This window comes from Parasteatoda tepidariorum, chromosome 6 (genome assembly GCF_982258835.1).
Source record: "Parasteatoda tepidariorum strain Cologne lab strain chromosome 6, Ptep-v5.0, whole genome shotgun sequence".
NCBI classification, from domain to species: domain Eukaryota; kingdom Metazoa; phylum Arthropoda; class Arachnida; order Araneae; family Theridiidae; genus Parasteatoda; species Parasteatoda tepidariorum.
Window position 1 is genome coordinate 97,862,776 of NC_141760.1, and position 17,791 is coordinate 97,880,566.

General features: G+C 28.0%; 2 protein-coding genes across 3 annotated transcripts in view; one reads left to right on the top strand and one right to left on the bottom strand.

The window, feature by feature from the left end:
* The window catches only part of LOC107440852 (adenosine receptor A3-like), a 228,784-nt gene that overhangs the window by 66,533 nt on the left and 144,460 nt on the right, over positions 1-17,791 (bottom strand). The gene's annotated exons all lie outside the window — the stretch shown is intronic.
* Positions 400-4,127, top strand: LOC107440880 (uncharacterized). 2 transcript variants are annotated; one of them, XM_071179148.2, is made up of 3 exons: positions 400-674; positions 1,969-2,073; positions 3,935-4,127. In XM_071179148.2, the coding sequence occupies exons 1-3, from the start codon at positions 447-449 to the stop codon at positions 4,007-4,009; spliced, it is 408 nt and encodes a 135-aa protein (XP_071035249.2). In that variant the 5' UTR covers positions 400-446; the 3' UTR covers positions 4,010-4,127. The 2 variants fall into 2 exon arrangements, with proteins under 2 accessions (XP_071035249.2, XP_015909435.2); XM_016053949.4 differs by having other exon boundaries at positions 403-674; positions 3,929-4,127.

Here is a 17,791-nt window from a genome sequence, read left to right on the forward strand (position 1 = left end):
AAAAATAGATATTGTATTATACAGAAATATAAGCAATACTCCTTCAGTGAGCGGGGCTACCCGACTCTCCCCTATATTTCTCCAAGAATTGAATATGTTACGAATGTCGAGGAATGTGCAGAATAAAATAAAAATTGATTTTATATGTTTTCCTTTGAATAAGACATTTTAAATCATTAGTGTGAAAAGTAACTACTGACAAATAAATAATTATAGATAATAGTTAATAGTTATAGATAATTCTACTTTATCAATATTTTTCAATGACTAAAATAAGAACAAAAATTGTCTCGTAAGCTTTTTATCATTTGTTCAAAGTGTATCTAAGTGATTTCAAATATTCTGTGAAGCAGCAGATGTTTCAGTTTAAATTTTAATCAGCTTTAAAAGTTTTAAAATATCAAGTTAGTCAGTTATACTCAGTTTTCTTCATCAAGGTGTTGAGAATGTGGAAAGTGTTTTTGTTGCTGTCAATTTTGCTCCCGTTTGCAAATTGCAGTTGCAAAGGTTGCAGTGGTTATACTCAAGTGGATGCATCTGACAACGCTGTCATAGAAGCTGCTGTTCAAGCAACAAAAACATTTTCCGGACAGCATTTTTCGAAATTTCATTTGAAGGTACTCGCCATACTCGATGGAAACCAATCAGTGTGCTTGGATGAACCATTGTGTGGGGTAAGATGAATTTTCAGCTTTGTTTTTCAGAAGATTGATTTGAAATGAAAAAGTGGGGTGAATGTACCATTATTGAAACTGTTTATTTTAATGATATGGTTATATTGTTGTCGGGCTAACTATAATTTTTATAAGATTATGTATTTTGTAACATTATAAATTTTATATTACATTTTTCAAACATTTCTCCCGAATAATTAAATCGAAATTTTCGGACAATTTTAAGGATCAGGGTCTAAATTCACCTCTTTCAACCGCTCTTTAAAGTTCGGAGCGTTAGCTTAAACAGTTATGGAGAAAGAGAGACAAACACTTAAGGAAAGCTCTTCATTTTCTTATTATAGATTATATATTATCAATTGATACTGAAGTTGACTAAAGATCAGCATCTAAAAATATGCGTTTAGATCAGCATCTTCAACAGCATCTAAAAATATGCGTCGCCACTAAATCAATTTTTTTTAATTAAATCTTTTTTTTTTGATCCACTACTTTTAAAATTCTTAAAATATGGGTAAATGCATCGTTTTGCAGAACGATTTTCTTACACGTTTTAAATCTATTGGAGTTGTTATAGGTATAGAAAAGTTTTGTAGATTTCTCAGATTCAGGTTAATTTTACTTAAAAATCCTTCTACGAAGTCGAGATTTTCCTTATAAACTCTAAAGTTAGCTTTTTTTGCGACAGGTTGAAAATTATAAAGACCCAAAGTGCAATAAATTACCAGCAACAGAGATGAAATAAATTAAATGTTTAAAAAAAATCATATAACCCACAGTGTTCAAAACTTTCCATAAATGAAACATTTCCATGCACTTGAATAATCATCAATGGTGATAAAATAAGTAATATTTAAAAAAAATAATTTAATCCATGGCTTCTAAAAATTTTAGAAAATTGGTAACTGCCCCGTTCTAGAACCGTTTGCTTACATGCCAAAAAAACATTGACTTCCGGGAAAATTTTCAAATGTTGGTTAGTTATATTCAAAAAAAGTTTCACGAAGGTAAGGTTTTCCTGTAAATTTTAGAGTTAGTTTCTTGAATTTAAAATTGCAAGGGCAACAATAAGTCAAACATTGATTATCATTATTAAAAGCGACGTTAAAATGAATGATAATGTTGAAAAAAAACCTTTGAATCAAGTGTTTAAAATCAATTTTTAAGACTCTTATTGAGAGTTTTCTACCTATATTTTATCATTTCTTTCAACAATGTCAATTATTTTAAAGTTTGGTTCACAAATTTATACAGTTATTACCATTGATTTCATTGACTTTTTCTCTTTCGTAAGAGAACCGCATCCTATCAATTAGAAGTGTCTCTTGGATTGACGAACTGCTTAAAGACGGAGATGAGTTACGAAACAGCTCAAGATTGTGATTCGTCTGACTCATCAGTAAGTACAGCCTCTCTTAAAAGAGTATTTAATGAAATTTTCGCAACTATTTAGAATTTGGGTACATTATAAAAAAGAAGCAAATAAAGAAAATATAAGCAAGCAAAATGGTTTTTTAGAATATCTTGGAAAAAATTTTATAACTTCAAAAGAACTCTTAAATATCAAAAAATATAAAAATGTCAAGTGATTTGTTTTTAAAAACTTATTAAACTAAGAAAAAATTTTCTGACACGCTGTAATAAATTACTTATTCATATTCAGAAGTAAAAAATTCTTAATAAAAACATGCCTAATTTTGTTCCAAAAATTATCAGCATAACTTTTTTTTTGGTACACAGTGATACATAATATTTCAGCTCAACTGTGATGTATTATTATATGATGAGATACAAAACTAAGTTCAAAATGAAGAATAAAACAAAGAAAAATTATAGACATATGAAAAAAAGGGGGTGGGAAATAATAAGTAAAAAAATAACAAACAACATTTTATTAAAAAAAAAAAATGAAATGTTACCGGAAAAAAAGCCGGAAAAAAAGATATAATCTTTTATTCAGCCCACACGATTATGTTCGCAAAACAGAGTGCTTTCTGATATTGTATCAATAAAGCCAAAGCAAAATATATTAATACAATAGTGTGAGGAACACTCAAAAAATTTTCTTATAAAATAACTACAAAAAAATAGATCATAAAAAGTAAAAATAACATGTAAAAACAGATAATAAAATAAAATAAAAAGAAAAAACATTAAAAAGCGAGTAGCAAAATCATAACAACTTACATGGACGGATATTTTTCAAGAAGGATTTAAAAATGTTTTTGCAGAAAAATTTCCAGATTACAAAATATAAAAACAAAAGATGAAAACAAAAGCGCAAATTGAGTGTAACAAGAGGGTTTTAAAGTGTCGTTCTTACTGCAATATATATATATATATATATATATATATATATATATATATATATATATATATATATATATATATATATATATATATATATATATTGCAAAGTAATAAGGGTTTACTAGACGTACATGATGAAATCACAACAGATTTGAAAAGAAAAAAATACGCTAAGTTGCAAACGAAAAAAATGGAATATCACAAAACAACTGGAAAACCTGCGGAAGGTAAAAAGGCAAATCATAGCAGGATACATTTAAAAGCATAAGTGAGGGTTATGAAAAATAAATATATATTAACCAAAGAATCGGTATTAATTTGATTAAAACTAAATTCTAGAAATTAGGATGAGCAGATGTGAGAATGGTGGAAGGAATTTTGGCATTACAGAAATTAAATTTATGTCCAAGGTTCCAACAGTGTGCAGCAGAACATGTCTTATCTATCTTATTCCTTAAATCTAAATTTTAAAATGAGTCTGGTTTTCCTGATGTAGCTAAGGTAGCATTGGCATGGTATATGTTCAATGCCTGTGCCATTACCAATATTGATAGAAGCATTAAGGGCATTAAGTTTAATATTGCTAAATGGTCTACAAATGCCTTTAAAACGAAAACTTGACAAGTTAATAACATTTTTGTAGCAAACAGAGTTAAAAAACGGAAAGGTAACGATTTTACTGTAAGGGTTGGAAGAGGGGCGCTTTTACTATAGCAAGAGTTATTCATGACACAAAAGGTAATCGTCTAACCTATTTGAATGTTATGATTAGTGTATATAATCTGAAATAAAAATTTTGCTGAAGTATTTAAACTATACTGTTACTTTTTTGAATTTTCTTTTAGCAAAATAGCTTTGAGAAGTCTTTTTAACAGCAAAACAATTATTTTTAAATTGTTTTTTAAGCAATGCACATTTTATTAATATGTGTCACTTGTTTTCAGAACAACTGGATTTGCAAACTCATTATTCAGAAAGGCAGAAAAGGTCAATTTCTCTCGACAAGTTCAAGCTGCCATGCATGAAAACAATTCTTCAATTTTTTTCATGCTTTCTATCGTCAGTTAAATGATTTCAGTGAAACTGTATTCTTTGTATCTTCTGTTTACAGTCAGAAAGTAATTAAAGTTATATAAGAAAGAATATCCTACTCTTTTAGCGCCGTATCATTCATTGTTTTTAAGGTATTGTGTCATTGAGTTTTGGTTTTAATTGGTTTGAAGCTTTCAATTTTAAAAGAACAGTTTAGTTTTTCAGTTTTAAAAAGCACTAATGGAAGTAAATGCGGTTTTTACTTTGAAATATAACAGAAAACTCATAAATGCGAGAAAATATTTTCTGAAAATTATTGATCTTAATAAACTTTATTTGGTAATTTTAAAAAATTACTATATTTTTCTTTTTTGTTTTATATTTTTTTAGTGTATTTCTTCCCAATTTAGTTGTGAAATGTAATCCATCCGACTCAAAAAATAAGATATGCCGTAAACCTTTCTTATGATACGTAATTAAAAACATTTGAAAGGTCAATTTTCATTGTAATTAAAAACTCCAACTGACGAAGATAAATCCAATCAGAATTTTTACGTAGACTTTTTAAAAGAACAGAAAAAATAATTTGAAAATACTATTTCTTAAGTGATGAAATTTTACTAGATATCATTCAATAAATTTTAAGAGGTTACACGCTGTAGCCAAGAGTGTATTCTATAAGGGTTCGTTGTAAATGTCCCTGCAATAAATGTTTATGATAAGCTCTTTAAGAGACTTAATTTAATTGACAAGCTTGAAAGTGACTTCAAAATTAAGCCGATACATGCTTTAAAATTAAACTGATACATGGTGCAGAAATCTTGTATTTAAGGAAATGATAAAATAACTACTTTATTGTGATGATTTTAAAGAAGGGGTAGGTTACTGTTTCTATGTTTTCATCAGTCACATGTCGTCCTGACGAGGAGCGCAGTGTTTTGGGCAATTTAGATAATTTTATTCCATTTCAAATTTGAAGCTTGTGGTAAGTTGTAAATGTCCCTGAGATAATCAATGTAGATAGGGACCTTTAGAAACTTGATTTATAGGCTTGATATACAGACATATTAACGGGACCTCTCTTAAAAATTAATACAAGAAATGGTAAAATAACCACTTTATTGTGTAACCATTTAGGTGGCTTTTTCTTCTATTTAAACTTTGGAGAAAAGGAAGTTTGCATTTTCCATATTATTCAATAGTATTCCATATGAATTATTCGTTTTATATAAGACTATTTAAGGAAAGTTGTGTCGGTTATTCGATCAAGAGTCCTATTTTCGGAATTTTAAGTTATAAAATGTAATATTCAATGAAGATATATAACCGAGTTTTCTTAACTATTATTAATTTGGTATCAAACTTTATTGAGTAATTCGATTTAAACCAGATATCCGGAGAAGTTTTATTTACTTCCCATCCAGAACTATTTGCCGAAATTTGATGTGCTTCGTATCAGTTAACAACTAGAAAATGAGATTCCACGCATTTATAATTAGTGTAGTTTATATCCGGTAACAGATTCAACGCATACCCCTAATTAATTTATTTTCCAGTTCAAATTATCGCTTCGGTATATCAGGAACATGGATTTACAGAGATAGAAAGTTAATTATTTCGAAATGATTGGAATACGATACATATGAGATTTTGTTTGAAATCAAATTACGATCATGTTTTCGAAATTAAAACTTAGTTTCGTTTTCATCACATATTAATAAAACATCTATTTCAAAAACATTTAGACGAGAGATATTTTATTAAGTAAATTGAATTGCAATGTCTGAATTAGTTAAGTGAATTGCAACTTGTCTCAAAAATCAATCAATTTTTATAAACAGTTCCTGTTGTGAAAATGTTTATGCGTAATTTATTTTGATATTTTTGTATTGTACTGTTGATATGAATTATTGATAGTTTTTTTTATGTTACTCTAATAAAATGTGCCGTTTTTGGTATAAATATTAATATGGGGGGGGGGGGCATCACCCGGGCTTTCCATGATATCTTAAACCAAGGAATTGCTTATGTAGTTCTTTTCAGCGATCTAAACTTGCTTTGTTCTTTCAATCTGTCTTTGTACTGTTTAATATACCAGACCTTATACCATTTTTTCTTTTATATATATTTTATTTTAAATATATTAGAAGCAGAGAAAACCCTGCTCAATGCCGCTCGCCAATTTCCAAAACTACTCGCACAGTTCTCTTTAGATCGCTTCGCAATCTGAGCTAGCTATATTCTTTTATTTCTCCTCCATTTTATTTAAAAACGCATTTTTTACGGTTTAATTTTCATAATTTATTCTAAATACATGTCAAATATTTGAAGAAAGATGTTCATATCAAAGTTATTTTCACCATTAGATTTTCATTTGATTGAATATCATAGAACAATGATAGCCCTATGAAAATAAGTATCACAATTTTTTTAGCTCATGAAATATCATTAAGTAATTATAGTCAAATAAATAACAGCAATCATAATGAACTATTGACTCAAAGAACACTATAAAACAACGTGACAACAGCCATATTAAAATTGGCTATCACAGCTTAGTTGATTTACATGAAATAATAACCGCATAAAAATGAATATCATTATGAAAGTTCAGCATATGGAATATCATGAAACAATGACAGCCATATTAAAAACTACTTCCACAATTAGAATTTCATGAGACTGAATATCATAAAACGATGACATTCATATTAAAAATAACACAACTGACTGACGGTAATAAAACAATGACAAACGTGTTATAAATGACCAACATTGTTACTTGATTAAATGTCATAAAGTAATGATATTCATTTTAACTGTTTACAGTTTAATGATATTCATTTTAACTGTTTACAGTTTAATGATATTCATTTTAACTGTATTAAATGACTCATTTAATACATACGTTAAGTATCATAAAGCAATTTAAGAAATACATATTTTTCTGAGAAATTGCATCAATGATGAACATTATTTCAAGAAGTTTGATCATAAGAACGCACTTATTAAAAATCCTAATACGCAAAATAAAACTCATTACATACGACTGGTATAAACTTGAAACAGGAAAACATGAATCAAAACTTCTTGTACGTTTCATATACAAATAGTTTTAAATCAAATAAGCTTCTTTTGAGATTAGGCTGGACAAGAATGCTTTCTCTAAAATGGTTGTCACTGAGTTAAATGAAAAATCCCTCTTGTGCACATACCAATCCTTAATACGAAATGTTCGAGTTATTATTTGTCTAAGAACCGGTTTCCTGTGATAAAATGACAGTAATAAGGACAGAAATAGAAACTTTTCATTAAAACTTACAGAGAAGTTGGTGACTGTTTTGAAGCGAAAAAAGAAAAAAGTCATTTTGAAAAGATGCTGAAATTTCAAAACTATTAACTCCTGCCGAATACCAGTATTTGGCTCGTTAAATACACGATGGACCCTCATATCTTTTGAAAAATGAAAAAAAAGCAAAGTGAGTAATATTTAAACTTTTGACATCAGTTTTTAGCAAGCCGTCATCAAAGAATTTTTCTAAATGATTGAGAAATGATTCTTCTAATGATTTAGAAAATCATTCGATAAATGATTTTCTAAATGTCTATTTAGAGGAAATTTTCCAAAAAAAATAATTCCTCTTCTTTAAAATAACTCTCGGGTTTTAGTATCGATACAGTTTAATTGTTATTGGGCTGTAAGCAATTATATTATTCGTTATTGGGTTCGTGGGGTAAACTTTTTTATATATAAAAGTGAAAGAAATTATTAAATCATGTAATATCCATTCTGGTCCGAATCCTTATGTCATCTCTGACAATCCGATAGCATAAAATCTTTGTTCTTTGCTGGCAAAACACTGATCGAGGTAATTTTTGACCTCCTTATATAAAGCAAGTTTTTATCGTGAATAAACATCGAATAAACATTAAAAAGGGAACATTGTTGTAGATAACCTATTTCTTGTTCCCAGTGATGATGTTCTTCAAAAAAGGATAATATTCCTGACGATTGAAGAGCAAATCACAGACGTCAACGAGATGGCACAAATTTCTTCCCGTAAAAACATGAGGAACCCATATTTTGAGCTTTGAAAGGAAACCATAGGCTTTTCAAGTGATCATTAATGGTCGAATTCGATGTCTTAACGATCACACGAGGTGTTATTTAGCGATTTGCATCAATTAATACTTTCATTGTGTGTTCATGGGGGCTGGTTGGTAGGCCGCTAGACTCTTGTACTTGAGAACGGAAGTTTTAATCCAGCTGTCCGAAGAACCCCAGTGTAGTAAATGGTGATGGGTGCACATTAAATTTGTCTGGTCGCAAAGTTCTCCATGTTCCTATGAAAAAATATATTACATGTCTGGGGATATTGAATTTTAGATAGATCGTTCTCTGGTTCAGAGCAATGTGTGGATGAATGAGTTCTGGTTAATAAGGTTAATAAGCAAAAAATAAGTTCAGATCAAAATTACGATGCGTGAATGAATGAGTGAATGTATGAATGGGTTCACCCTATAAACGGGTGTGACGTATGGATGCGGCAGAAGTCGAATTCTTTGCCATAGAGGGCGCCACTGGAAAACAAGAACAATCGCATGGTTTTAAAACATAAATGTTTTAAAACCATTTGGATACTATATTAAGGAACAGTTCTATGTAAAAAAAAGTCACAATTGCAAAAAGAGTGGCTTATCATTTTATTGTCCCAAGTCATTCAATTTATCAGTCCAGAACCAATAAAAAATATTCTACATTTTAGTAAACTATTATTATAAAAATATAAGTCAATAACAAGCAAAAAATAAGTAGCACTAAATTTATATGTGACTTAGATAAATGTTTATGAAATTCATAAATTTGTAGAAGTTTAATAAAGATAAAATGAATTTAATTTCCACTCTTTAAAACTGGTGTATTAAACGAGTTCAAACAGTAAGGTTAGTAAAAGTCAATAAAGAGAAATTAAAAAAAAAGCATTTATTATTGTTTCAAACTATTTTTCTCAAAACTGTTTTTTTAATTGAACTAGATTGAATTATTTTCAACTTATTCCAACAACAAAAAGTAATTGAAACAGTTTGAAATCCATCACCTATTAATCACAAACGACTCGAATTTTTCAATTATATTTTGCATGTTGATATTCAATGCTTTTAAATAAGCTGTGAAGCTTGTTAAAAAAGACTTAACGAAAGGACTTTTTTTATTTGGAAAAGTGTAAATTTTGTAAGAAAAATGTGTAAAATTTTGACATTAAAACTTGCTTAGTGCATTTATAGCAAAATGCCAAAAATTATTTTAAAAAGGAAGAAAATTATCTTAAGAAAAAATCAATATTTTTGCTTTATATACTTAAATACAAATAAACAAACTATTACAAATAAACAAATCAAATAATTAAACAAATCTGATGTAAAAGAGCTTGAAAAGCTATACTTTCGAGTTGACGCTTTGAAGTACGATTCTCCGCAAATTTGATTCACTTAAAGTTAATTACACCCTGATTAATTTCACTTAATTAAATTACTTAATTTTAATTTCCCTTTACTTTCCCGCTCTAAAGAAGTTCTGCTTTTAATTTATTAATAATATTCTAGAATTTTTTATTTAATTTCCTCAATACTCTACTCCTCTTTTTAAAACAGCATTCTTTTTAATCTTATAGAACATTTATTTACATTTATTATTAGAACATTAATTATAGAACATAAGTCAATTTTTAGCTGAAATTTGTTTTGAAATTTAAGATTTTTATTTATAATTTACGAGTGACATCGACAGAAAACAGACTACAGAAAAAGCACTTTTGGGATTATTGTACTTTGGAAATTTCTAGGCTGTATAGTAACCTATTTACGTATTGACTTGTAAAATATTAATTTCTTTCAAGAATAATGTCTTTAGAAAATATCGATGCTTTTACTTTTACTTTTTATGGTGAGACGGACTATATGAGTATTTATTTAATTTCTGCCCCCCTGTTTGCTAAAGCTCTTCAGCCCCCGACCATTGTTATACAATGTTAACTATTTAGTTTTAACTTATCAATTCTTCCCAATTAATAGCTAAGTTAAATCCAATTCGAAATGTGTTCTCGCGTAAAATCTTTTAAATCAATTTAAATCAATTATTAAAATCTTTAAAACTGATTCTTTTTTTAAAAAATAAAATTTTTTTGCCAATAATAAATTATGGAAATAAGAAATATTGATATTTTTCGGTTAGCCGGGTGCAAGAGAAAAGTAGACCTCCTAAAAAGGGAGACAGTGGCCAACTTTTCTTTATACTGTTTATTTCATTTATTTTTTTACACAAGTAAAAACTAAATATTATTCATATAAATTTTATTCATTTATGTAATAAAATGAATTTCCATGCGCTCGGCAAACTGAAAAATATCAGAATTTTAAATTTAAATAAGTGACCTGCAGTAAAAAAGCTTGAAAAACAAATAATTATCCTTTCAAAAAAAAACAATAAAAAAACAATTGCTACAATCTATTACTACAATCAAAATAGTTAACAATGTGTTGAACTTCACGAAGATTAAATTCTTGTTAGAAACACAACAATAAGAAAAATAAATAATTATCCTTTCAAAAAAATAATTGCTATAATCAATTACTACAATCAAAACAGTTTACAAAGTTGTGAATTTCACAAAGATTGCAACTTTGTTAAAAACACAACAATAAATTTCAGAACTTTGAGCTATCATTGTAAGACTGTCATATGACCTAACAATTAGGATGTTAAATTGAAATAAATGACCTGCAGTAGAAAAATTTTTAGAAACTAAACATTAATTATGCTTTTGAAAACAACAATTAAAATAATATAAAATACTTAACTTGTTTACATGAACTATTTACTTTTAACCCTTCATTTCTTCCCAATTTATAGCTCAGTTTGTTTCAGTTCTTAGTTGTATACGAGAGAAAAGAATGTTCATGCAGAAATCTGTAAACAGGTACGCTTACTCTTTCATGTTTGTAACAGCTCACACGCTTGATAATTCAGTTTTTTGTCGCCAACTCGAAAAATAAAAAAGACTTTCCTTAACGTCATATAAGAAATATAGATAATCTTGAATAAAATTTCTAACTATTTTTTTATCAATAATTTTTCAGATTGTAGAATTGAACTCAAATCCATTAGTTATTACTGTTACAACTGTTAATTAGATATTACTTTTCACTTTACGAGTAAAATTAAAAAATATACCAATCGACCTCATATTACTTTGCCTTTGAATAATTTTAAGTGTGTCCGAAGCTGAGTAACTTCGGTAAAATCATTTCAGAAATTTCGCATCTCCAGAATGGCATCTTGTTAAAACGCATGGTCTATCAAATGAGAATCATAGTTGGAAAAAAATACCTATTCTTCCAAAGAGCAGCATATAAAATAAAATCACTTTCAACTCAATATACTAGTCAAAATCATTGCTTTCAACCATGAATATCATAAAATGTGCAAATCTGGAGTAATACTTTGACAACGAACAGGTTTGCTGATTCATTTTGGTGATTGCTTACGAACAGTTTTGCTGATTCACTTTGACGATTGCTTTATCTTTATACTCTCTTAAATATGAATCAATGGCTGATAAAATTCTATGTTAAATATTACATTGATTTTGAAAGTCTTTTATGAAAATCACGTTGGCTTTATTTAACAACAAAAAAAAGCAAGACGTAACATAAAAATTTGATTAAACAGTTATTAAATAAATTATAATAATATATTTATGCATAATATATATATACATAAATTGTATAATATATTATAAATATCAATGGTAATAATTGTATTATATATTATGTAATAATGAGTAATAATATATTTATTATTAATCCTAAATTATTCCTAAATAAATTATTTATTTTAATCAAGCGTATTAACGCAATATTTAGTATTAGTGGTCCGCGCTCACTGCTCGCCAACCTCCGAAAATTGCTACGCAATCTTATATGGTTTGCTTCGCAAACCAAGCTCTCTTCGCTCGCTACTAACTTAGGTACATTCCAAATGCACAAAATTCAAAGAATTCAAAACAATCATTCAAATCCATATAACAACTTTTTTTTTTAAATCATTATTGTAGGAAAACGTTTCTCTATATAACATAAAATCATAATGGTCCGACACCGTTTTCCGTTGTTGTCGGCGCATTTTTATTGGCCGGAAAATCACGTGGTAGGATCCAGTTTTCCCCCATTCATTTCCATATTGTTTAGGTTGTCACCAGCAGATCACACTTGGTGAGAATGCTCTCTCTGGTTATTTCCGTTTCCGTTTTTAAAAGCGCTATATGTTGAGCCACCTCAGCTAGATTTGGCATGTGACATTTTTAGCGGCAATCATTGGTCTATTTTCTAGCGATGCCATTCGGGGAGTTGTAATGAGGCTTTTTTTTGTCACCGTGTAAGAGAAATATATATATAGATGATATATGCTTATTATCAAGCGTATTATTTTCTGTATTTTTATACATAAAGTATTTTTCGTACACATTCATCAATAACGAATTTAAAGTTCTAAAGAAAAAAAATAAATAGTGCTCCGATTGGCATTCTACACTCGCATCAAACCTCACCTTTATACATTGAAATATTACAATATAAAATTTCTATCGCTATAAAAAAGCTTGTATTGGTATATTGCTTATATTCTTATAAATATAATCTAATTGTAGAATGTAATAATAGAATGTAATTGCCTATATTCTTATTAGTATATTTGCTTAGAAAGGAGGCAACAAACAGATCCAAATACCATTGATACGAATAGTAGAAATTGAAAATCAAAAGGGAAAGTGGCTTATAAGACAATGAAAGCTGATTCTGAGAAAAAAACGAATTTGCCGAGGTCAAGAAATTTTTTCCCACAGCAATCTCCTTCTTCACTGTGTAATATTAACTACCGAAGAGAACGTATTTTCTACATAATTGCTTCAGTGATCTTCAAACAGTCGAGCCAATCGTAATTTTTTGTAAAATAAAAGATATAAGCCGTTCTTTCCCCTTAATCTTTAATTATAAAGAATTTTATCGAAAAGAACGTAAAAATTCTTTGTGTTTGTAATGTAAAAAAAAGTTGAAAATACACGCTTTTGAAAAGAAAAATAACAATCGGATTGCTGCATTTATTGACTCATTAGTTTATTTGTAACCCTTTGTCATTATTTCTGCCCAATTCTTATATCTATTTTTTTCTTAACCATTATCTACTTTTTTATGCATTTTATTTTAAAAACTAAAGAGAAATCTATCACAAAATTTATACCTCCATTATAAAAATTCCATAAATATTTTTTCTCATATAAATATTTAAACTTGATAAATTTTATTCTCTTATGTTTTCATATCAGAGTGAATATTCTTGAAAAAAAAGTCTATCTAGTTGTTTAAAATTTTATCACATGTTACGTTTTGCCCAGTTTTTGTTATTTTTAGAACTAATAAATCATAATTCTAATTTTTTATTAAATTTATGGAGAATGGTTATGATATAGATTGTAATTTTGCATGAATTATTTTAAATATTTTAAATGCCGACAATTTTAACGATGAAATGCACATTTTGAAAACCCATTGGAAAAATGATGTTAACTGGTTTCTTAGTTTTAGTGCCACTAAAAGTGTAGCACATTAGATTTAGAAACGAATACTGTAGAATACTAAATGTCAAATCAATTTTTTATGTGAGTTTATAATGCATAAATGCTTTAGAGTTTGTGGCTGAATAGCTGATTGGACAAAAGACTAAATTTAAATCCTGTGTTTTATTTACTTTACTTTATTTCCTCTAAGTCTTATTAAAATTAATTCTACTATAATCATAGAAAGATTTAAAAAAAAACACATATTTATTTTCGTAATTGTGAATTATAAAAGAGTCAATTTAAAAAAAAGTACGATATTTTTGCGAAACAAAAGTATCAGAAGGAAAATAATTTATTTGAAATTTTAAAAGAATTATTAGAAAGTGTAGGAATGTGTACGGAAACAAAGCCCATTTATCATCAATAATTATGATTGCATAATTGATTTTCACTGTACCTTTGCTTGACATCACACAAACCAACTCAAGTCAAAATACAATATAATCTCGTGCATTTATCTTTGATGTAGTGATGATAAAGTAGAGCCTTAATAATGATTTTCAATAAATTCTTTGTGAGATTTATTTGATATGTAAATTGATATTTTGAATAACTTTTAAATTTCCTTTTTAGATAAATTTTAAACTACTGACTGCAAGACACCTTCATGAGTATATAATAGCTATACTAAAAGCAAAGCAACATCATCTTTCATAAAATACATTGGTTTTTAAAATTAGTTTAGTTAAATCAGTTCATTTTAAAATTAAATAAAATGAATGAAGTACGGCAAACTTATAAAATACATTTTTTAGTTTTATTTTTGTAGAAAATATTAGGAGAAAGCCACTCAAGATGAATTTAAAGACAAACCTTGGAATTATCTGTAGTTTACAAACATAAAAAATGAAACTCAAGATTTGTATTTATGAATGAACATCTTTTTTTCAACTTGGAAAAATAAGGAAGACAACTTTTGAGAAAGTGGCAAATATTTTAATGTGAAAAATAACAGCTGTAACTCATAATATCGTATCAGTGTCGTGAGTAAAAATCCTGACAAGAGATTGTATCCGATTTACTTACAGTATATTTGTAGAAAAAATAAATCTCCTTTAAAAGGTAGAAAGATCTCCCTTCTTTGAGAAATCATTAAAATTTTTGCTAAGAATTGAAAAAAATAACTGATTAACAATCACTACCACTCTGTCATTACGGTAACAACTGCTAAGAAGTAGCCATATTTTTCGCTGTATATATATATATATATATATATATATTCTAAAATAAAGTCATTTAATTATAATTTGCGTTCCGTTATAACATAATTTAAAAATACTGTTCCATAACAAACTTCTTAAAATATTATTTTCTTTTATATTTTAAAACAAAAAGCAGAATTTAAAAGTATAGATTTTCTGTACTACAAATTGTATTTTTACAAACTTTAATTTTGTATTTTATTTAATTTTAACTGAATTAAAAAATAAATACACTTTTTTTATAATTTGAAATTCTGGGAGATTCCTTTTCTTATTTTAATATAATATAGTAAAGTGTAAAATTATAACTAGAAAATAAATTAAGCAGATAACGTTAAATTAAATTAAAATTTTGTTTCAATGAATTTTCTAGATATCCCGCCGGAAGTATTCATAAAACTAATAACGACTTCTTACTATTACCTTACGACGAAGAAAATTCAAATGAATTGCTATTTAAACTCTACATGATATTCATATTGAATAATCCTTTCGCAATACGTTGAACATATTTTACTCTTTATTTCAGCATGGAGAATTTTTTAATGAATTTTTCTCCGGTTGAAACTAACTTAATATATTTGTTTTAATCTTATTATACACATTTTTGAAAATATTTTAATCTTTATTCTACGATGAAGAATTTTTTAATAAATGTTTCTGCGATTGTGATTAACTTGATACATTTTTTTCAATCTTATCGTTCATGTTTTTGACCACATTTTAATCTTTATTTTACCATGTTACAAATACAAAAATGTGCACTTATATAATACAGTGTTAATCACTTGTTTTTTTAAATTATCCGTAACAGGCTGTACTTATAATTTGAAATGAAATCATCCTAATTTGAATTCGTTTAGCGTTTTCTCACCTAAATGAATGTAGTTTCCGTCACCCGTAGGATTTTTTTTTTAAAATAAATTTGTTCACAACATTGTGGTATTTTGAAAAATTTAGAAAAAAACTACATAAAAGTAGTTGAAATTTCGTGAATTATTCAAAACCATGTAACACAATTTTAAAAAAAACCTATTTTCAGCAAAAACGTCTCTTATTGCTAATATTTTGTCATAATTTGAACAAAATTCTGTTTAAAATTGTACTTGTTAGGGATACAGCATGTAGGAAAAACATAATTCTGAGAAAATTGCGGTTAAAGTTTTGTGATTAATAATCCGTATAAATATCTAAAATTTTGCCACTAACTATAATGCATCAATATCAAGTCCATAGGATACCTCTTCTCCATCATTTTCAGCAGTCTCAAGTGCTTGTCCAGAATTTTTCTTGTCGTGTTATGTCTCATATGTTTTTAAAATAACAGAAAAATTCAAATGTCATCTTCAGTTTTAGCATGTTCTTTGGTTAAGAGACATACATTTATTGCTAATTGATCCAAGTATTAACGGTTAATATGCACATTACAAAACTAGTATACTGATTAGGGTCTTCCGTTACAGTGTGAAATGTCTCGGTTTAATGGTTGCAATGTCTTTGAAAATTTCTGTCAAGGTTGTGTGGAATTTTTTTTCCTACCAAAATCTATCATTAAAGCTCATAAAATGTTTACGACAAATGTAAAATAAAATCAAGATAGTAAAATATGCCCGGTTTCACGCAGAGTACACCAATGACAAGAATGTAAAAAAGCAACCATTATGCAATAAGGAAAAAGAAAATGAAGGAAATAAAAATGAAAATATGACCACCGAAGCCGACGTCTTCAGGGGGTACCGGCCTCGGTAGCCATAAAAACAAAACCATTTCTAATTGAGGGAGAAGCTAATGCTTAAATTAACTCCCTCAGTACCCCGATGGTTTTGCATAGAAGTCCAGGAAAAAAAAACATGCAATATAAATAACAAATTAAGAAAAGAAACTCAAACAAAATCATCAGAAAAATGAAAATTCACATATTCACAGGTCAGACATCAATTTCTCAAGCAAGCCGAATGAAAAGAAAAAACTAAAACCTAAAGAAAACAACGCCCTCTATTACAATGCGCAAAAGAAGAAAAAAAAAAGTGAAAAATGTCAAGAGAAAGAAATACGTACAACCATTATGCACACATTGTAAAATGAATGATTAAATAAACTTTGTAAGAGCCTTTAAAAGATGAAAAAGCTCTCTTTGGCGATATAAACTTTTTAAAATTTTTCTTAGTGCATTAAATTGAATTTTTAAGAGCACACAACTTAAATGTAAAAGTAATGGTATTAAGAGCAATAATCTCAAAGATTGTTTTTCTGTCTCTCACTTTTCCGAAGGTTCCATTTTTCAGTGATGCATTATTTCGAAATGATGCCAAGAGATGAAAGGAAACACATTCGTTTTTTAAAATGGCAAAATCACCAGAATTAATTTATTAAAACAAATGATATTTCTAAGTTAATGGATCTTTGCATATGAAGTTTTGGAATTTTTTCATTAAAACGTAACTCATTACATGTTGTAATTCAAAATTTTGAAAATAATTTTTTTTTTAGTATTAACATTTTTTCAATACTATTGTTACACCTGAAGGGTGACATGAATTTCGATCAGTGAGAACTGCCTTTAACTTGAATCTCAATCAGTGAGAACTAACTTGTGAGAGAAGCAGAGCAGTGGAAAAGAGCCCTAAGACAAGTAGAAAGACTTTTTCTAGAACTGTTTTTCAGGTGTGGCAACTGCGGCTGGGAGAGATTGATTGTTGAACAAAGAATGTGTGGGTGAGTTTCTTTGGTAGTTTTCACGAGAATTAGGGGGGAAATGTTACACCTGAAGGGTGACATGAATTTCGATCACTGAGAACTGCCTTCATGTCACCCTTCAGGTGTAACAACTATCTAAAACAGATATATAGGTAAACAATATAAATTAATATGCTTAGTAAGGTTCACGGCATTTTTAAAA

Coding starts and splice junctions, on each gene's coding strand:
- LOC107440880 (XM_016053949.4), top strand. CDS start 447: ATGTGGAAAGTGTTTTTGTTGCTGTCAATTTTGCTCCCGTTTGCAAAT. Junction 675..1,968: donor TGGATGAACCATTGTGTGGG/GTAAGATGAATT, acceptor CTCTTTCGTAAG/AGAACCGCATCCTATCAATT. Junction 2,074..3,928: donor GTGATTCGTCTGACTCATCA/GTAAGTACAGCC, acceptor ACTTGTTTTCAG/AACAACTGGATTTGCAAACT.